This window comes from Notamacropus eugenii, chromosome 2 (assembly GCF_028372415.1).
Source record: "Notamacropus eugenii isolate mMacEug1 chromosome 2, mMacEug1.pri_v2, whole genome shotgun sequence".
NCBI classification, from domain to species: domain Eukaryota; kingdom Metazoa; phylum Chordata; class Mammalia; order Diprotodontia; family Macropodidae; genus Notamacropus; species Notamacropus eugenii.
Window position 1 is genome coordinate 535,563,337 of NC_092873.1, and position 16,344 is coordinate 535,579,680.

At 50.7% G+C, this 16,344-nt stretch overlaps 2 protein-coding genes and 1 long non-coding RNA gene across 10 annotated transcripts in view; 1 reads left to right on the plus strand and 2 right to left on the minus strand.

The window, feature by feature from the left end:
• Positions 1-8,577, minus strand: part of LRRIQ3 (leucine rich repeats and IQ motif containing 3) — a 161,671-nt gene extending 153,094 nt beyond the window's left edge. The window contains exons 1-2 of one of the 6 annotated variants that reach the window (XM_072649846.1): positions 8,327-8,577; positions 1,784-1,899 (exon numbers count right to left, since the gene is read on the minus strand). In XM_072649846.1, coding sequence (XP_072505947.1) covers positions 1,784-1,888 — 105 coding nt within the window. In that variant the 5' untranslated portion in view covers positions 1,889-1,899; positions 8,327-8,577. Of the gene's footprint in view, positions 1-1,783; positions 1,900-4,308; positions 4,434-4,526; positions 4,620-6,939; positions 7,096-7,187; positions 7,576-8,326 lie in introns of those variants that run through there. The other 5 variants (XM_072649848.1, XM_072649847.1, XM_072649850.1 and 2 more) reach the window with 5 other exon arrangements.
• On the minus strand, positions 1,923-2,808 carry LOC140530327 (uncharacterized). Its single transcript, XR_011975902.1, has 2 exons — positions 2,507-2,808; positions 1,923-2,088 (listed from the first exon to the last, which is right to left on the minus strand). It is a non-coding gene; the product is annotated as an uncharacterized lncRNA (long non-coding RNA).
• On the plus strand, positions 4,637-15,725 carry FPGT (fucose-1-phosphate guanylyltransferase). 3 transcript variants are annotated; one of them, XM_072649852.1, is made up of 5 exons: positions 4,637-4,714; positions 7,570-7,737; positions 8,679-8,771; positions 11,230-11,322; positions 13,010-15,725. In XM_072649852.1, exons 1-5 carry the CDS (start codon positions 4,648-4,650, stop codon positions 14,461-14,463), a joined length of 1,875 nt encoding a protein of 624 aa, XP_072505953.1. In that variant the 5' UTR covers positions 4,637-4,647; the 3' UTR covers positions 14,464-15,725. The 3 variants fall into 3 exon arrangements, with proteins under 3 accessions (XP_072505953.1, XP_072505952.1, XP_072505954.1); XM_072649851.1 differs by lacking the exon at positions 4,637-4,714 and adding an exon at positions 4,763-4,949; XM_072649853.1 differs by lacking the exons at positions 4,637-4,714; positions 8,679-8,771 and adding an exon at positions 4,763-4,949.
• Positions 15,726-16,344: the final 619 nt, after the last annotated feature.

Genomic DNA, 16,344 nt, shown 5'->3' on the forward strand with positions numbered 1-16,344 from the left:
TATCTCTTGTATCTGAAAAAACTTTCCTTGAGGTTTCTTCTTCAGTCTTTGGTCCCTCTCTCAGTCTCTTGTACAGGTAACTCCTGAGGTTTCTGTTGGTTTCTGTCAGTGTGACACTGGAAGCCTCCTGGTCCACACAGTTGGCTCTCTCTGCCTTTTCCTTCAGGCAGTGATGAGTGTCTTTCCTTCCAGCTGCCTCTGGACAGTGGGGAGCTCCAGCTCCCCCTCCCTCTGCATGCAATCAGTTACCAGCTTGGTTCATTTTGCCTCTTCGTAGTTCTCACATCCATGTCTTCTCTCGACTGATAGTACAACCGAGCTCGTCCAAGCTTGCCTCACCTCTCACCCGTAGTACAGCAATGGCTTTTTAATTGGTCTCCCTACATCCACTTTCTTCCTTCCTCCCCAAAGCTGCAAAATTGGTCTTCCTTCAGCACAAGCCATTGCCCTGCTGGCTTCTCACTGTCTCTAGGATAACACACAGACTCTTCTCTTAGGTGGGGAAGGCTCCAGCCTATCACTCTGGCATGATGGGGCACGATTCTCCTTCATGCCCACCTGTCCTCTCTGCCTTTGTGCACAAGCCCCATCGTTCCATCCCAGCACTTCTGTCCTTGCAGAGAAGGTTCTCCCTTCTCACTCCTGGTCAGAAGCCATCCCTCTCTTCACTCCTTTCAAGGCTCTGTCAAGAGGCCTTTTCAGATTACCTGCTCCTAGTGCCCCACCTACCAGCTGTATTTACTTTTTTTTAATAGCTTGTATTTACTCAGAAGATATAAATACCTTATGGTCAGAACTTCTGGATTTCTCCAAGACCTAGTACATAGTCCTGGGACCTAGGATCAGGAAAGGCTGAGTTCAAATCCAGCTGTAGGTACTTCCTGGCAGAGCAGGTCACTTAACCTCTTTCTGCTTTTGTTATTTTATCTGTAAAGTGTAGATAAAACTAGCACCTGCCTCCAAAGGTTGTCAAGATGATAAACTGTGATAGCATTGTTAAGTATTTTGTAAGCCTGAATGCCCTATAAATGCGAGTTATTATTACCACCTGTGAGGTCCAGTCCTGTCTGATTCTTCATGACCCTGTGAACCACAGCATGTCAATACTGTCCATGGGTTTTCCTGGAAAAGATGCAAGAGTGGTCTGCCATATCCTTCTTCAATAACTAAGACAAACAGGGGTTAAGTGACTTGCCCCAAGTCATACAGTTAGTAAGTAACTGTTGGAGGCTGGATTTGACCTTAGGTCTTCCTGCCTCTAGACCTAGCACTCTATCTACTAAGTCATCTAGCCGCCCCTTTATCATGCAATAGTAGGTGCTTAATAAATGCTCACTCTTCTTTGGGAAAACGGGGATGTACTTTACTTTGTCACACAGCAGCCTAACTCCATTCCATGTTAGCCTTGACAGCTGGAACACTTGTGAGATTGTTAATGTCAGAGAGAGTGAGAGTGAGAGTGAGAGACAGAGAGACAGACAGAGAGAGAGAGAGAGAGAGGACAATCTCTTCTTGTCAACCTGGTCTTAGGCTTCTCACAAACAGCTCAATTTGGGGACTTGCATTCTCATTTTACTTTGAGAAATTGCATATGGATGTGTACATGATCAAGTTCAGAAGAAACCAAGGTGCTCAACGGCAGATTTGGGTTGAAGGACAGTAACCTTTTACAGAGAGCGAGAGGGCTCCAATGCCAGCTTCAAGAGTGCAGCAACAAAGAACTGCGTCCGGTTATCAGTAAACCTTCCATTCATTCCTACCCATCCTTTTTACTACATCTTACATTTTTAATCACTGTGAAAACCATGGCTTTGTGGAACGCAGCGCCTGCTGGTTCGAAGAACACCAGTCTGGCTCCTGGGTTTTCTGTTTTAAGGGGCACACACATGACTGAGGAATCTATGACACGGAGACAAGGAGAATTAGGGAAGAGGACAAAGCCTTTGCTGTGCATATTTAATTCAATTTGCTTCCTAGTCAGAGAAGAGGAAACATCTGTTGAAGAAACGGCTCGGATGGCAACAGGAGCAAGACATGGCAGGCATTCCCCTGGGCTCTTCAACAGCAGGAAGGCTAACAAACTATCATCTGAAAATATAAATGTATTGAGAAAAATATTATACTTTCAAAGTTGATGTGCAACTAATTCAATTTACAAGTTAGACTTGGAGACTATGACATCTAGAATTCCAAATATCACAGGAGTTCCTGAGACTAGGCAAGAATCTCCATCTCCCCTCCTCCCCACCCCCACCCCCACAGGCCAATAGTGACAGCATGAAAATGGGAAATCTCAGGGACATTTTACGATAAAAGAGAGTGCGGCATGTAGAAACGTATTTTACACAGACGCGAGATACTTCCTATTTAGCACCATTGGCCATGCAAATGAAAAACATTTCTGAAATGCTTCCTTAAGCAGGCAGCATGGCTCCCGAGGTGAGGGAAGGTAACCACCGCTACGTATCTAACGAATCTCCTGCCCCATCAGCAATTACGACCTTACCGAGAAATAAGAAACGTGCCCAGGCGACCGCAGAACAAAATAAATTCTCAGAAGTCAGATACACTCACAGGGCGCAAACAAACCAAAGCATCCCTGACAAGCCACTGGAAGGCCTGCAGTACAGGGGGGCTCAGTAAATGCTGACCGACTGACTGACAGGCTGGGGCTGGGCCTCTGATTTCACCGGCACAGGGAGAAGCTCTGCGCACCTGCCTGGTCCGGAGATACCGAGAGGCGCTGACCGTCCGCGCAGGAGGCGCTGACCCTGTGCACAGCGGGCGCTGACCGTCTGCACAGCGGGCGCTGACCGTCCGCGGAGCAGGCGCTGACCCTGTGCACAGCAGGCGCTGACCATGCGCACAGCAGGCGGTGACCGTCCGCACAGCAGGCGGTGACCGTCCGCACAGCAGGCGGTGACCCTGCGCGCAGCAGGCGCTGACCCTGCGCGCAGCAGGCGCTGACCGTCCGCGCAGCGGGCGCTGACCCTGCGCGCAGCGGGCGCTGACCGTCCGCGCAGCGGGCGCTGACCGTCGGCACAGCGGGCGCTGACCCTGCGCGCAGCGGGCGCTGACCGTCGGCACAGCGGGCGCTGACCCTGCGCACAGCAGGCGCTGACCCTGTGCACAGCGGGCGCTGACCGTCCGCGCAGCAGGCGCTGGCCCCAAGGCCTCCGCGTCCGAGCCTGGGCCTCCTCCCGGCCGGTGCTCGCTGCTTCGCTGCGGTCCCAGAGCCGGGTACGGAAGGCGCCCAACGGGACAGAACAGCGTTGCCTCATGCCGGGACCGGTGACAGGTCGCTGCAAGGCGAGGGTCATTCTCTGGGTTTCTTCAGTCGGACAAGCGGACACGGGAAATGACAAAGCTTTAAGGTTAATATGAGTGACTCCTGAGTGGCTTGGAACATTGGCTCTTCCTGACTCGCCCTGACCGCTCTTGGCCAAACGACCTTCGCAGACACTGAATTAGACCCTCTACGTGGGTAACGTCCTGAAGGCCAGGCCCGTGAACACGGACTCCCCTCTAAGTCTGCCCTTACACGGCTCACACTCATCTCCGAGACGTCGCTGGGCCGCTCCCTAACTCGGCGAAGCTCTGCTGGAATGTCAGAGGCTTGTGCGGGGGCGCCACGCTTCTCAGGCCCAATCCTCATCTCGAACGCACGGGCCATAAAGCTCACACACCTGTGTCTGCTACGGGCCAGTTCAGCTAACCTCAGAAGGTGGAGGCGGGAGTGAGAAGCGCTCCGCGGGGCCCTCAGGAGGGCCAGGAGCGTCGTGTTGTCGGGCCGCGCGGGCAGGGCTCGGGGACCGAGCAGCTCCCCCTCCCACCCCAGCCTCGGTCGCCCCCCGCAGGCCCGCTCCCCAGCCCCGCACCGTCCCAGCCCTCCGTGGCGCCTCCGCCTCGGCTCTCTCCCCTCCTTTACACACACTCGCTCCCCCGGGGGTCTGCTCCGGCCGAGCTCCCGGAGATTAGAGTCCGTCAGTTGGGTCTCCGGGCCCGCGGCCTGGTCCGGGGGCCGCAGCCGGCCTTTCCTCCCCCTCCCCGGGCCCCCCCACGCCCTGTCCCCCCCCCCCCCCCCCGGACCCACTTCCCAGGCCCGTCTCTAAGGCTCGCTTCCCGTGGGTTTCCAGACCCAAGAACCGAGACTGAAGCCTGGGCCGGGCCTAGGCCAAGGCCCGAGAGCCACGGGCGAGGCCTCGAGCACGAGGACCAGGAGGAGCGGTCCAGGCCCCGCGCCTCTCCGCCCGCGGGGACCCCGCCCGGACACTGGGCGCTCCGCCCCCGGGAGGCCGTGCTACCCACCGAGGCGGGCCCAGCACCCGGGGCTCCCCAGGCCTCGGCGTCCTCCTCTATGCGATGGGCATGAAGGGCGGCTGCCTCCGACGGCTCAGGGGGTGAACGTGCCTTTATGAAGCACCACTGCATGCAGGGCGCGGCGGGTCACGTGGCGCAAGGCGCGCTACAGACGCGTCAGTCCGTGGGAAGACCATGGCTCGAGGGTCACCCCGAAGCCCACTCACCGGGCTGGCAGGGGCAGCGGGGCTGCAGGGTGGCCCACAGTGGAAAGGAGCAGCTGGGGAGTGGGCACCAACTCAGGCCGCGACCAACGGTTACTAAGGGGGGGCGGCGTCCGTGGTTGCTATGGAGACCCCCCCCCCCCCCTCTCCGTCTGCGCATGCGCCTCGGTCTCCCTCCGCCGAGCTTCCGGGTGAGGTTCTGGAGAGGGCGGGGCTTCGCGGGACGGCGAATCCTGCGGCCGGGGGCGGGGCATCGCGCGAGAGGGCGGGGCCGGCAATAAACGTCGCGCAAGCGCCCTGCTCCGGCGGTCCCCCTCATTCCGCGGCCCAGCGGCGTGATCCTCATGGCGGCTGCGCAGGCCGGGCCTGACGTGGCGCTGCGCGAGGCCACCCAGCGCAAGCTGCGGAAGTTCGAGCGGCTCAGAGGTACAGGGGCGAGGGGGGGAGGGGGCGAGGAGGCCGCCGGCGGCAAGCGGTCTGGATTCCGGGCGGGACTTCCGGGTGACGAGGAGGCGGAGCCTGAGCCTGAGGGCTACGGACTTCCGGTATCCGGCGCCTCTCTACGCAGGGGCGGGACCGGGAGGTGACGTCACATGTCCCGCTGGTCAAGGGAGCTCCAAGGCCTGGTTCCCCTGGTGTGGCCCTTATTAAGCGCCTGCTGTGTGCAGGCGCAGTGCCCTGCGTTGGAGGTGCCAAGAGAGGCCCAGGTGGCGCTCCCAGTTTGCCAAGGCTCCTCCTGGTCGGGAGGGGCTGTAGAAATGGAGTTTAGTGGGGCTTGAGCCCCAGGGCCGTGGCCTGCATTCATGGGGCGCCTGCTGTGTACCTGCTGCAAGGCCTTGGCCGTGCAAAGGGAGGCCCATGCGCCGCACCGCAGCATCAAGGCCTAGGGCCTGCCCCCCGCAGTCAGACTCGGGGTCCCTGGGGAGAGAGATGACCTGGGAGGGGTGATCAGTCAGTCCACAGGCACTAGCATTTATGGAGCGCCTACTGTGTGCTAGGCACTGTATAGATAGGGTCTCAGCAGACCTTCCCAAGAAGCCCGGACACAGGGCTGTAAGATCCTCGTTTTACCAGTGGGGAAACTGAGGCAGGCCGTGGTCGGGTCGTCTGCCAGCCAAGTGTCAGAGGTCAAATTTGGACCAAGGTCTCCCCGACCTGGTGGCTGCCCGAGGTGCTGGACGCTGAGCCCTGCCCCCGACGGACAGTCAGGCCTGGGCAGACCCCCCAGGGGGCCGCAGGCCTGGTGCCCACCCTCTGGCACCACACTCAGAGTCCAGCAAAGGACTGGATCATGCTGACCTTTGCCCTGGCCTCCCCTTGGCCCGTGCATCTTCTCCGGTGCCCCTGGTCAGCCCGAGGTCATGCTCTGCAGCCCTGGGCCCCCTGCCCACACCAGTGACAAACGGATGACCCTAGAGTCAGATCAATAACCTGGTGGCGGCAGGGTGGGGGCTCTGCCCCTGCCCTCCCAGACTCCTCTAGACCCAAACTAGGGGCACTTTCCCCCCCTTCACTTACTGGAGTGTGCCCTGGCCACTCCCGTCTCCGTGCCTTTGTAAAGTCTGTCCCCAGTCTCCTCTGCCCCTTGGAGTCCCGGCTTGGAAGCCTTCTGTCTGTTGGTCTGAGCATGTGGAGCGTAAACCATGAGGACAGAGGGACAGTACACGTTTACCCGGGTATCCTCAGCGCCCCCACAGTGCCTGTCTCAGCGGACATAAGGCGTCTGTTGAATAGGGATGGCATAAACTGTTACAGTACTAAGGCTTGGAATAGCCAGTCAGCCTGGTCAGCGCCTAGCCCACTGGCATCCCTGGGATCAGCCCTGGATGAGGATAACAGTCCAGCCGTAAGTTTTTTATTCAGCCTGTCTGCAAAGTCAAGAACTAGGCCCCTCCAGCTGTCTACCAAAAATTCAGGATGTTCCCCAAGGAGTATTTTTTTTCTTGAGCTAAAGTTTTCCCTTATATAGAGTTTATGTATCCCATCCTTAAAACCTTTCTATGTTTGAAAGACTCCATTTTTAGTCAGGAAAAGGGATAGATTGAGGCAGTGGTGGCTTTGGAGGGACAGTCTTTCCTTAGATGGCACCTACCTTAGATGAGGCAGCTAGGTGGTGCAGTGGACAGAGCACCAGTGCAGGAGTCAGGAGGACCTGAGTTCAAATCTCACCTCAGACACTTGACACTCACTATCTGTGTGACCTTGAGCAAGTCACTTAACCCCAATTACCTCATCCTGGGGCATCTCCAGTCATCCTGATGAATATCTGGTCACTGGCCCCAGATGGCTCTGGAGGAGAAGTGAGGCTGATGACCTGCACAGCCCTCCCTCACTCAAAACAAAGTCAAGTGCAAGTCATGTCATCATTTCTCTGATGGCATGGTCTTCTTCAGCAATGAAGGAAAAACACACCTACCTTAGCTAACTACCTCTGAATTTCTGTGATCCATGAAAATTGATTTTATCTGGGCTTCCATCTTCTCCTCTTAATGAAAGATTGATATGAAAGCCTTCGACAAGCCCAAAGTCCGTCTCTTAATCTCCAGAGCTTCCAAATCTAATCTCTTTCATCCTAGGATTTAATTCAGTGAGCAGGGTCTGGGGTCTACAGATACGAGCAAGGAGAGGTCTAGCTTATGGCTGCCAGGCCAGACTGCCACTTACCAGTCATGACTTAGGCTCAGCTTCTCCAGTGGAGAAGATATCCCCAGAAGTCAGCCAGTTGTTCTACTTGGGGAGGTGGTGGGATGTCTGGAAAGATGGGAAGTCAGGAGAAACTTGTGATTGCGCCCACTCGGGATGCCGAGTAGACACTTCTCTGAATAGCTTGTATTCTTCGGATTCAGTTTCTTCATCTTTTTTCACGGGTAGATCATATTTTGAAGCTTGCAGGAAGCGCGATGTTCGTCAAGTCCAACCTCTCTTCGTTCAGGTGCCAGGAGGACGTCACAGGGATGGGAGTCACACCCAGCTCCTCTGACTGGCACCAAAGGGAAGCCTGTTTGTGAACTCCCATGCTCACTGATGTCCTCTCTTTTCCGAACAGGCCAAGCTATGAAAGCGGGAGAATTCTGGGATGTGGTTGTGATAACAGCAGCTGACGAGAAGCAAGAACTGGCTTACAAGCAGCAGCTTTCCAGAAAGCTCCAGCAGAAGGAGCTCCCCCTGGGCGCCCACTACCACGTGTTCGCTGACCCTGCCGGAGCCAAGATCGGTGGGTTTTCCAGGCAGAGGCTGGTGCGGGGTGAGCCGAGCCTTGAGGGGCCTTTTCTTGCAGGAGAGAACGCCCCGGGGTCTCTTCACCCGTGCCCAGCCACAGATGTGGCTCAGGTTTTAGTGGGTGTGTTGGGAGGGAGCTTGGAGTGGCGCAGAGGACTTTGAGGACCACAGGCCTGGGATTGCTCTCCAGCCTTGCCACTGAGTAGAGCTCTCTGGCCTCCAGCGCCGTCTGTAAAAGGGAGATGGTTAATCCCCAAGGCCCCTTCTGAGAACTGGTCCGTGTTGGGACCTGGCTGCTCATTTCGGGGCACTAGAAAAGCCTTTGTTTTTAGTCAGTTCTCTTACAGCAGTGAAAGGCTTGTAGAATGCTGTTTAGAAGAGAGTTATGTTAATTAAGCCACAAAGAATGCTCTGTGGGCTTCTCAGGAGTGTCTCTTTCGCCCTCCCCACCCATGCCCCATATACCTTGGGTTCGTGGGATCACCATGCAATGCATAACCACCACATATTAGAGTAGCACGGATACCCTTGGTGTTTCCAGGCCATGTCACCCTTTCAGGGTTCAGGAAGTGAATGAATCTCACCTGCCCAGGGAACTGTTTCAAATTCAACATTTGGAGTCAAGAACTATGGCTCCAGAAAGGTGGAGACTCCTTAAGTTCTAGTTGGGGCCTTTATTTACGTTGGGCCAGGCCTGTGACTTCATCCTCAGCATGAAGACCTTCCACTGCTGCAGAGTAGCCACTCTGCCTCTTTGCTGGGATCAGGCAGTGAATGGGCACCCACTGGGGGTGGGACTGGACTGCAGGCTCTCCTGGCTCCCCCGTAGCCCCTGCTGTCCTCAGCCAAGGTCTTTGCCTCCATTTGATCTCTGACTTCACTCTGACTTCACAAAGCTGAGGAGTCAGGTTTGTTGTTTGGCTTGTGACCCCCTAGAGATGTCCTTGATACCAGCACTGCCAGATGAAGAAGCTCGGTCCCCAAAGTCAGAGCAAGAGCATCCCTGGGAGCCTTTGACAGGTCTGAGAGGTCGGTCACTCGCTCGAATTTACACTGGGCAGCATGTGTCAGAGGCAACACTGGAACCCATGTCTTCCAGTCCCTTTAGCCAGCTCCAGCTCCAGCTCCAGGTCACTATGCTGACTCTCAGCCAGAAGAGTGCTGGAGGTTCTTTGAACCTGCTCATAAAAACTGGGGGTTAAGTTTTCACAGTGAGCTTTCCACCTGGGAAGTTGAACATGCTACACATGAAGGCTGCTTGTGTCGTTCTGATGATTGTTGGGGTTTAAAGGGATGGCGAAACCATCAGTAATGCCGACAAAGTGATGGGCTGAGTGTGTGTGTTCACATGTACACATGCACACATGCGCACATTTGTGTTTTCCTTTGCCAAGTGCTGGTTATTAAACATTGACTAGCACCACCCCTTCTCCAGATGAGGTGGAATTCTACTTTGGGCTGAGTTCAGGCAGGCCCTTGTGTTAGTTACCCTTAGAGGCCCCACAGTCAATCAACAGACCTGTGTTTCCTGCCCAGTGCCCATCATTCAAGCCGTGACTGCTAGGAGCTGCCTCTCTTTCAATGGCTCCATCAGCAGGCTTTTATCAAATCCCTCCTATGTGCCCAGCAGTGTGCTAGAGGCTGGGGCTACAGATCCAACAAATAAAACCATCCCTGGGCCTGATTTTCCAATAAAGCCACTTGAGCATGTGGCTCCTCTTAGGGCCTAATGCCTATGGCTGACCTTTGTGGGCTTGAAGCCCCAGGGCCAGGCCTGGAAAGAAAGCGGCAGCAAGAGGGCAGAGCCAAGCGCTCATTTCCCCACCACTTTATAACTTTTATGTTTTATTTTTAAAGATTCAAGCTTTTAACAAGTCATTTGGAGAAAACTACCTAGGAGGGAAGTGAAACCTGAAAATTGTGCTGTGTTTTGGAGCATTACTTCCTGTGGAACCTGTATGAGAGCACATTAGGATAGAAGGGACATGATGCAGCTGAAAGAGGGGAGGCCTCGGTAGCCAGAGAATGTGACTCAAGCCGCTCCTCAGCTCATTCTAGCAGGGTCGTCCTGGACAAGTCTCCTGACTCCCCCTGGTCCAGGCGACTCTGCAGAACAGTAACTTTTAGAGAAGAAGAGTAGCCCCACCACCTCCACAGAATCCATGTGACTGGGAGGTAGTGTATTTGCATATGTTGTCTGTATGAAAGCCCATGTGTCTGTGTACATGCCCACCCATTTGTGTGTACGGCTCTAGATTTACATGTGTATGTATATACACAGAGTATGTAAACACGTGTACATGCGCCCACATTGAATCACAGGATGTTAAGATCTGGTTCAGTCATTTTTCAGTCATGTATGATTCTTTCTGACCCTGTTTGAGGTTTCTTGGCAGAGATACTGGAGTATTTTGCCATTTCCTTCTCCAGCTTATTTTACAGATGAGGAAACTAAGGCATATAGGATAAAGAGACTTGCTCAGGGTCACTCAGCTAGTAGGTGTCTGTGGTCAAATTTGAACTCAGGTCTTCCTGTCTCCAGGCCCAGCTCTATCCACTGCACCACACAGCTGCCAAAGGGACCTTTGAGATCATATCCAACAGATTCCTTTTCCCAGTAAAGAAACTGAAGCCCAGAACCTGCCCCATTCCCTGAAGTCCCACTGCCAGTACAGGACAGAGTCTGAGCTCTGACTCACGTCATCTGGTTCTTGCCACTGGAGTGCTGTCCATCCTGGAGCTTGTCACATTCGTTGTTTACAGCTTTTTAGAGAATGCGACAACAAATGTGACAAATTGTCTTATTTTTAAAAGCCTTAAATGTGCAGCCAATGTTAAAATCAATTATACATGTGTATGCTTATGTATGTATATATACACATATGTGTTGGCATGTATGTGTACATGTTTACATGTGCATACACATGCAAACATGTACATGTGGGGATATACAAATATGTGTAAAATCACTTTAATGTTATCTGCATTTTATTGTATTTCTTTTTATTTTGCTAACTATTTCCCGGTTAAATTTTCATCTGGTTTGCGCTCCACTTGGGATTGTTGTGAGCCGTGTCTTAGCCGCCTCAGTGCTGGATGCCTTCTCGTCCTTCCAGCGCCTGGTCTCTGCCCCTGGGCTTCTCTCCATCTGTGTGTTCCTTGAGGACAGGAGCTTTTTCTGTGTCTGTTCTGTCCCTAGTGCTTGGCACGTAGCAGGCAATGAATAAACATTTCTTGAATTGTATTCATTCTCCATAATGTAAAATATAACTTAACTGCAATTGTGTTTTCTACAATAAATGTTAATAGAGTTTTAAAAACTCATTTGCCAAGACCTTGTGCTCATTTTTTCTAGTGAGTTTTTTTATGGCTCAAGTTTTGAAATTCTAACAGATCGCAATTCAGCTCCAAAGTGGGTTTCTTGGATACAAGCTGAATCCTTCTCTTACTACAATGATTTTATTTTTTTCTTTTTCTTTTTTTAAAGGAAACGGAGGATCAACACTTTGTGCCCTTCAGTGTTTGGAAGAAATATATGGTGATAGATGGAATTGTTTTACCATCCTCTTAATTCACTCTGGTAAAGTCGCACTTCACTGATTTATAAGTGTCCTTTGAGTATTTCACCTTTGATACTGTGGGATCTTTGTCCTTCCCCTTGGGAAAACTTAGCATTTCTGTGGATCTTTGAAGTTGTTCCTCTTTGAAAACAAACATTTCATACATGTCTTGCTTTGATAGTTTCTAACGTTGGAGGCAGCATAATGGGATTTTCTCTGTTAGAATATTCTTTAGATTGTACATCACGTACTTGGTCATCAACTTTTCATCAGAGATGGCTTTGATCTGGCGACTGAAAATTGCTTTCTTAAGGCTGAGCTCATCAAAACATCCTCATCTGTTGGGAATGGTCTAGTGGGGATTTCTGCACTGGGTGGGAAGTTGGTGTAAATGCCCTCCAACATTCTGGAACTCTGTGCAATAAATGGAGTGTTGGGTCTGGGCCGGGCCAGGCTCTGAGATCAAAACCGACCATCAGGGAAATTGGAATTGATGTTTTACTCTCTGCCTTAGTCACTGAAACAAGTAGCCGCCCAGATCAGGCCACCCCCAATGGCACCGGGACCTCCCTGGACTCCCCTTCCCTCGTTCTCCTTGGCTCACTGAGTCATGTGGGCACTTGGACTCCTCTTTGTTCCCCATTGGTGCTTCCAGGTTCTCTCCCTACCCCATCACTCAGTAACTGCCCTTCCTTTGAGGTTTTTGCTGTTCCTGTCGGCCACCCGATCACAACACTGGCAGCTGGCAACTTGAGGCCCCCAGGCAACTCTCCTTTCTTCCATTCAGTCCCTGGCTCACCATTTCCCTCCCCTCCTCAGCTCCTGCCTTCATATGAGGGCACTTCAGCATACATTCCGACTCACTGTCAAACACCCTAATCGCTCAGTTCCTCAGCCTCCTCTCTTTTCCTGAGCTCCTCCTCCCCCACCCCCCCAACTACGTACAGAGATGGTCATGTTCTCAGTTGTGCCTCTTCCCACCATGTGGAGCCCCTCTGTGTTCAAAGTCTCCTCATCTGACTAATCAAATGGCCTCCTATCTCTTCTGCCTTCCCCTTGCCGAACCCTACTCTTGACAGTCTGTTTTCAGTCTTCTTCAAATTACCTTGTAAACTTGAAGGAACAAAAGGTGTCTCTGTAATTTTTACCTTTCCTTGCTTCAGAGTGTCTTACCTCTCCTTCTTTCCCAAACTTACCTGAATTAGTAAGATTTGATTACATCTATGATTTGTAAGAATTTCTGAAATCCTGTTCAGTTTTGTAGGGCATTAAAAGGCTTCTACTTCTTAAAATGTAGGTACAAGAAGATTTTACCAGGTTTAGTCCATCATCTTTTTTTAGACAGAACTTCATTATATAATTCATTCAGCAAATATTTGTGGGGCTCTTGTTAGCTGTGAGACCCTGCATGTGCTCTGTTAGACATTCATGTCCAAACAGAGCCCAGGCCTGTGGTAAGTTAGAATTTTCCTCCACCTATGTGCTTTCGACTGCCTCATTTCAGAAAAATGACAGAGGATGACTGGCTTTCAAGGTCACCTGTTCATCTTCATTCTCTGTTTTGACTTCGGCTGTCAGTAAAAGCCAGTATGCTCAGGACCATTTTGGCCAGTGACCAATCAAGGGCCCTCATTCACTCATGTTCCCTCACTGTCTTTAACTTCTTGTCAGGAATGCCCTTTTCAGCAGTCTCTTTGATTTTTCCAGGTGGCTACAGTCAACGCCTACCCAATGCAAGTGCCCTGGGAAAAATTTTCACAGCTCTGCCTCTTGGCTCCCCAATTTACCAAATGCTGGAGTTAAAACTGGCCATGTACATTGATTTCCCCTCCCATATGAGTCCTGGAATTCTGGTCACCTGTGCAGATGATATAGAACTTTATAGTGTTAGAGAAACTGATGTCCTGAGATTTGATAAGCCAGGCTTTACTGCTTTGGCTCATCCTTCTGACTTGATGATAGGAACAACCCATGGGGTGTTTGTGTTAGAACCTTCAGGTGGTTCGGAGTGTGGAGACCTGGAGTACAGGACTTGCCACCGTTTCCTGCACAAGCCCAGCTTAGAAGACATGTATCAGTCTGGTGCTGTAGGCAAAAAGGGAACCCCTTCCCCAAAGAACTTGGCTGTAGGGGACCTCAGTACTCCTAACTCGCACTCAGACTTTGTCTATACAGATAGCCTGTTCTACATGGACCATAATTCAGCTCGGAAGTTACTAGCCTTTTATCAGCAACTCGGGGCCCTGACCTGTGAAATTGATGCCTATGGAGACTTCCTGCAGGCCCTGGGCCCTGGAGCCACCATGGAGTACACGAAAAACACGGCCAATGTCACTAGAGAAGAGTCGGAGTTGGTCAAAACGAGAGAGAAGATCTTCCGTCTTCTCCAAGGGGTACCACTCCACGTCATCGCTCTTAACCACTCCAAATTCTATCACATCGGCACAACTCAGGAGTATTTGTACCATTTCGCCTCGGATAGCACGCTGAAATCTGAGCTTGGCTTCCTGGCCAAAGCTGTTAGCATCTTTCCAGGGGGCTCGGAATGCTCCCCTGAAGCCCCCTGTGTCATTCAAAGCGTAATAGATCCGAGAGCTTCTGTGGGCCTGGGCTCAGTGGTGGAGTACTCCTGGCTGGGACCTGATGTCACCGTTGGAGCCAACAGCATCATCAGTGGCTGTCACATCCTCACTAAGGCTGCCCTCCCCCCCAATTCTTTCCTGTGTGCTCTAAGCCTACAGGTGAACGGACGTGTAATGTATGCCACCATGGCGTGTGGTGTGGAAGACAACTTGAAACGGAATGTAAAGGCGCTATCAGACATCCATTCCCTCCAGTTTTCCGGACTGGGTTTCCTGGAGTGCTTAGATCTTTGGGGCTTGCAAGTTACGGAAGATCTGTTCTCTGGCAGCCAAGCCAACCTCAGCTTGTGGTCCGCTCGGATCTTCCCCATGTGCCCGAGCTTGATCGAGTCAGTGCTGGCATCCCTCAGACTGCTGGGTGCTGTGAGGAGTGCGTCACCGTTGCACCTGGCCCACCACGAGCGTCTGTCCATTGAAGAAATGCTCTTCTACAAAGATGTGGAGGACATGATGAGATGGAGGGCACACATTGCTCAGGAAATCCATCTGCAGGGGTGCCAGCCAGATGTGTCAGAGTAGGTTCGGGGGCGTTCTGCTCCCGGGCAGTTGAAGCTGCCTGGCTTTCAGCGTTGCAGAGCCCAGGAGTTATGGCTCTTTTTTTTTTTCTTTGTTTCACTGAAGTAGAAATAATGAAATTGCATTAGCAGTGTTATTGTAGCATGACATTAATAATGCAAAAATACAAATAAACCATTCTTTTGATGAAGGAATTAATGAAATACTTCAAACCTCCAGGTACAGAAAGAGACAGATTTTCTGAGAACATTCATGACTCTTTGGGGAGCTTTTTGAATAAGAATTAACAACTATGGGCATATTAACTCGTGCATTCATGGAAATAATGTTTAAAAAAAAACAAACCTAGTCATTTCTGCAGTGTGGTCTGGCAGAACATACAAGAGCATTTTATTTGATATTTTCGTTTTAAGAAGGATTTAGGATTTATGTAATGTTATTTTGACTAAATAACATGATAAATAGTTTTTAATATAATTTTCCTCAGTGCTTAAATGAGGTCTGGAAGAAATAAGTCAACTTTAGAGTATCTTCTACTACTTATAAAAGACATTGTACTTTTGGCTTCAATAAAAGCTCAAAATCCTTCTTTTCAGAATACCCCCACCCTGAATTCTAATTCATCAAAATGTCATCTCTTTAGGCCTAGTAGATGCTCAGGGACTCTCCCAATAACCCTTTACCCTTAGAAGCAAAGACTAGCAAATTCAAACTAAACAATGGTCAACAATCTGAAAGTGTTTTAAAGTAAGAATAAGCTCAGAACCTTAGTGGTTCAGCGTTTAAGGAGAAAAAAAAATATACATATACATACACATATATGTCTGTATTTTTTTTTCTGACCATTTCTCAGTTAAGTGTCTCACATGCGTTTTGAACCTCTGCTTTTGTTCAGTCTCAGGGAATCTTCCTTTCTGTGCACTCTGTGGAAGTTAACACTAAGGGATGGTGGATAATTGAAAGGCCCTGATAATCTGCTAACACAAATCTATCCATTTGTTTCACCTTTTGTTATTAAATCATTTAACACTAACATTAAGTTACCATATAGTTAATTGGCCGGTCCACACTGGTAAAGGTGCTAATCGGTGATAAAATCAGAAGCAGCTAATACGAAATTTAAAAAAAAAAAATGATTACCTAGATAATACACAGAAGAGTTTACTTAGGTGTTCCTATTGAAATATGTAAAGCTTTTGTATCAATTTGTGGGCAAATTCGTTGTGATTTTTAATTATTATGAATAAACCAAAGTAATAAATTGATACATGCTCTCTTACGTCTGCATCATTGCCCCAAGAGTTTGTTCACCCTGTGGCAGCTTATACACCATTATAAAAATGGCACATGGCAGAGGGGGAGGAAGAGGCAGGACTTGGGACTTTGACCCTTAACCTCATCTCCTGCCTCTCAGAAGTTACCACAGTAGCTGTGCTCCTTCCTTTCTTTCTGATGACTCAGGAGAAATCTGCTTCCATCCCTTCTAGCTATGCTTCTGTCCATGATCTGTCCATGAACTAAATAACAGGGACCAGATTGGGTTCCTAGCTGTTCTCTGATATTATTCTGCCTTCTGTGACCTATGCACATAGATGAAGGCCTCCCATTTTTGGAATGCACTCCACCATCTGCCTGTCAAAATGTTCCTTGTCCTCCCAGGTCCTATTGACAGCTCCCCCAATCTCCCAGGATGAAAAGGATCTCTCCACTTCAGATTCTCATCAAGACGTTGGTGGCTCTCTTCTCCACTCCTGTCACACCCCAACTACTGTAGATCACATCTGGCGTGTGTGTGGCACCCTCCAAATTTATACTCGACACAAAATTGGAAGGGAAAGATCACACCCCAATTAACAGATTCAAGACTGAAAAGACAGGCTAGAG

Excerpts from the sequence above, each read along its gene's own strand:
- FPGT (XM_072649851.1), top strand. The coding sequence starts at position 4,868 with ATGGCGGCTGCGCAGGCCGGGCCTGACGTGGCGCTGCGCGAGGCCACC. Across the intron at positions 8,772-11,229 it reads GCCTTTGACAGGTCTGAGAG|GAAACGGAGGATCAACACTT; the intron begins GTCGGTCACTCG and ends CTTTTTTTAAAG. Across the intron at positions 11,323-13,009 it reads CATCCTCTTAATTCACTCTG|GTGGCTACAGTCAACGCCTA; the intron begins GTAAAGTCGCAC and ends TGATTTTTCCAG.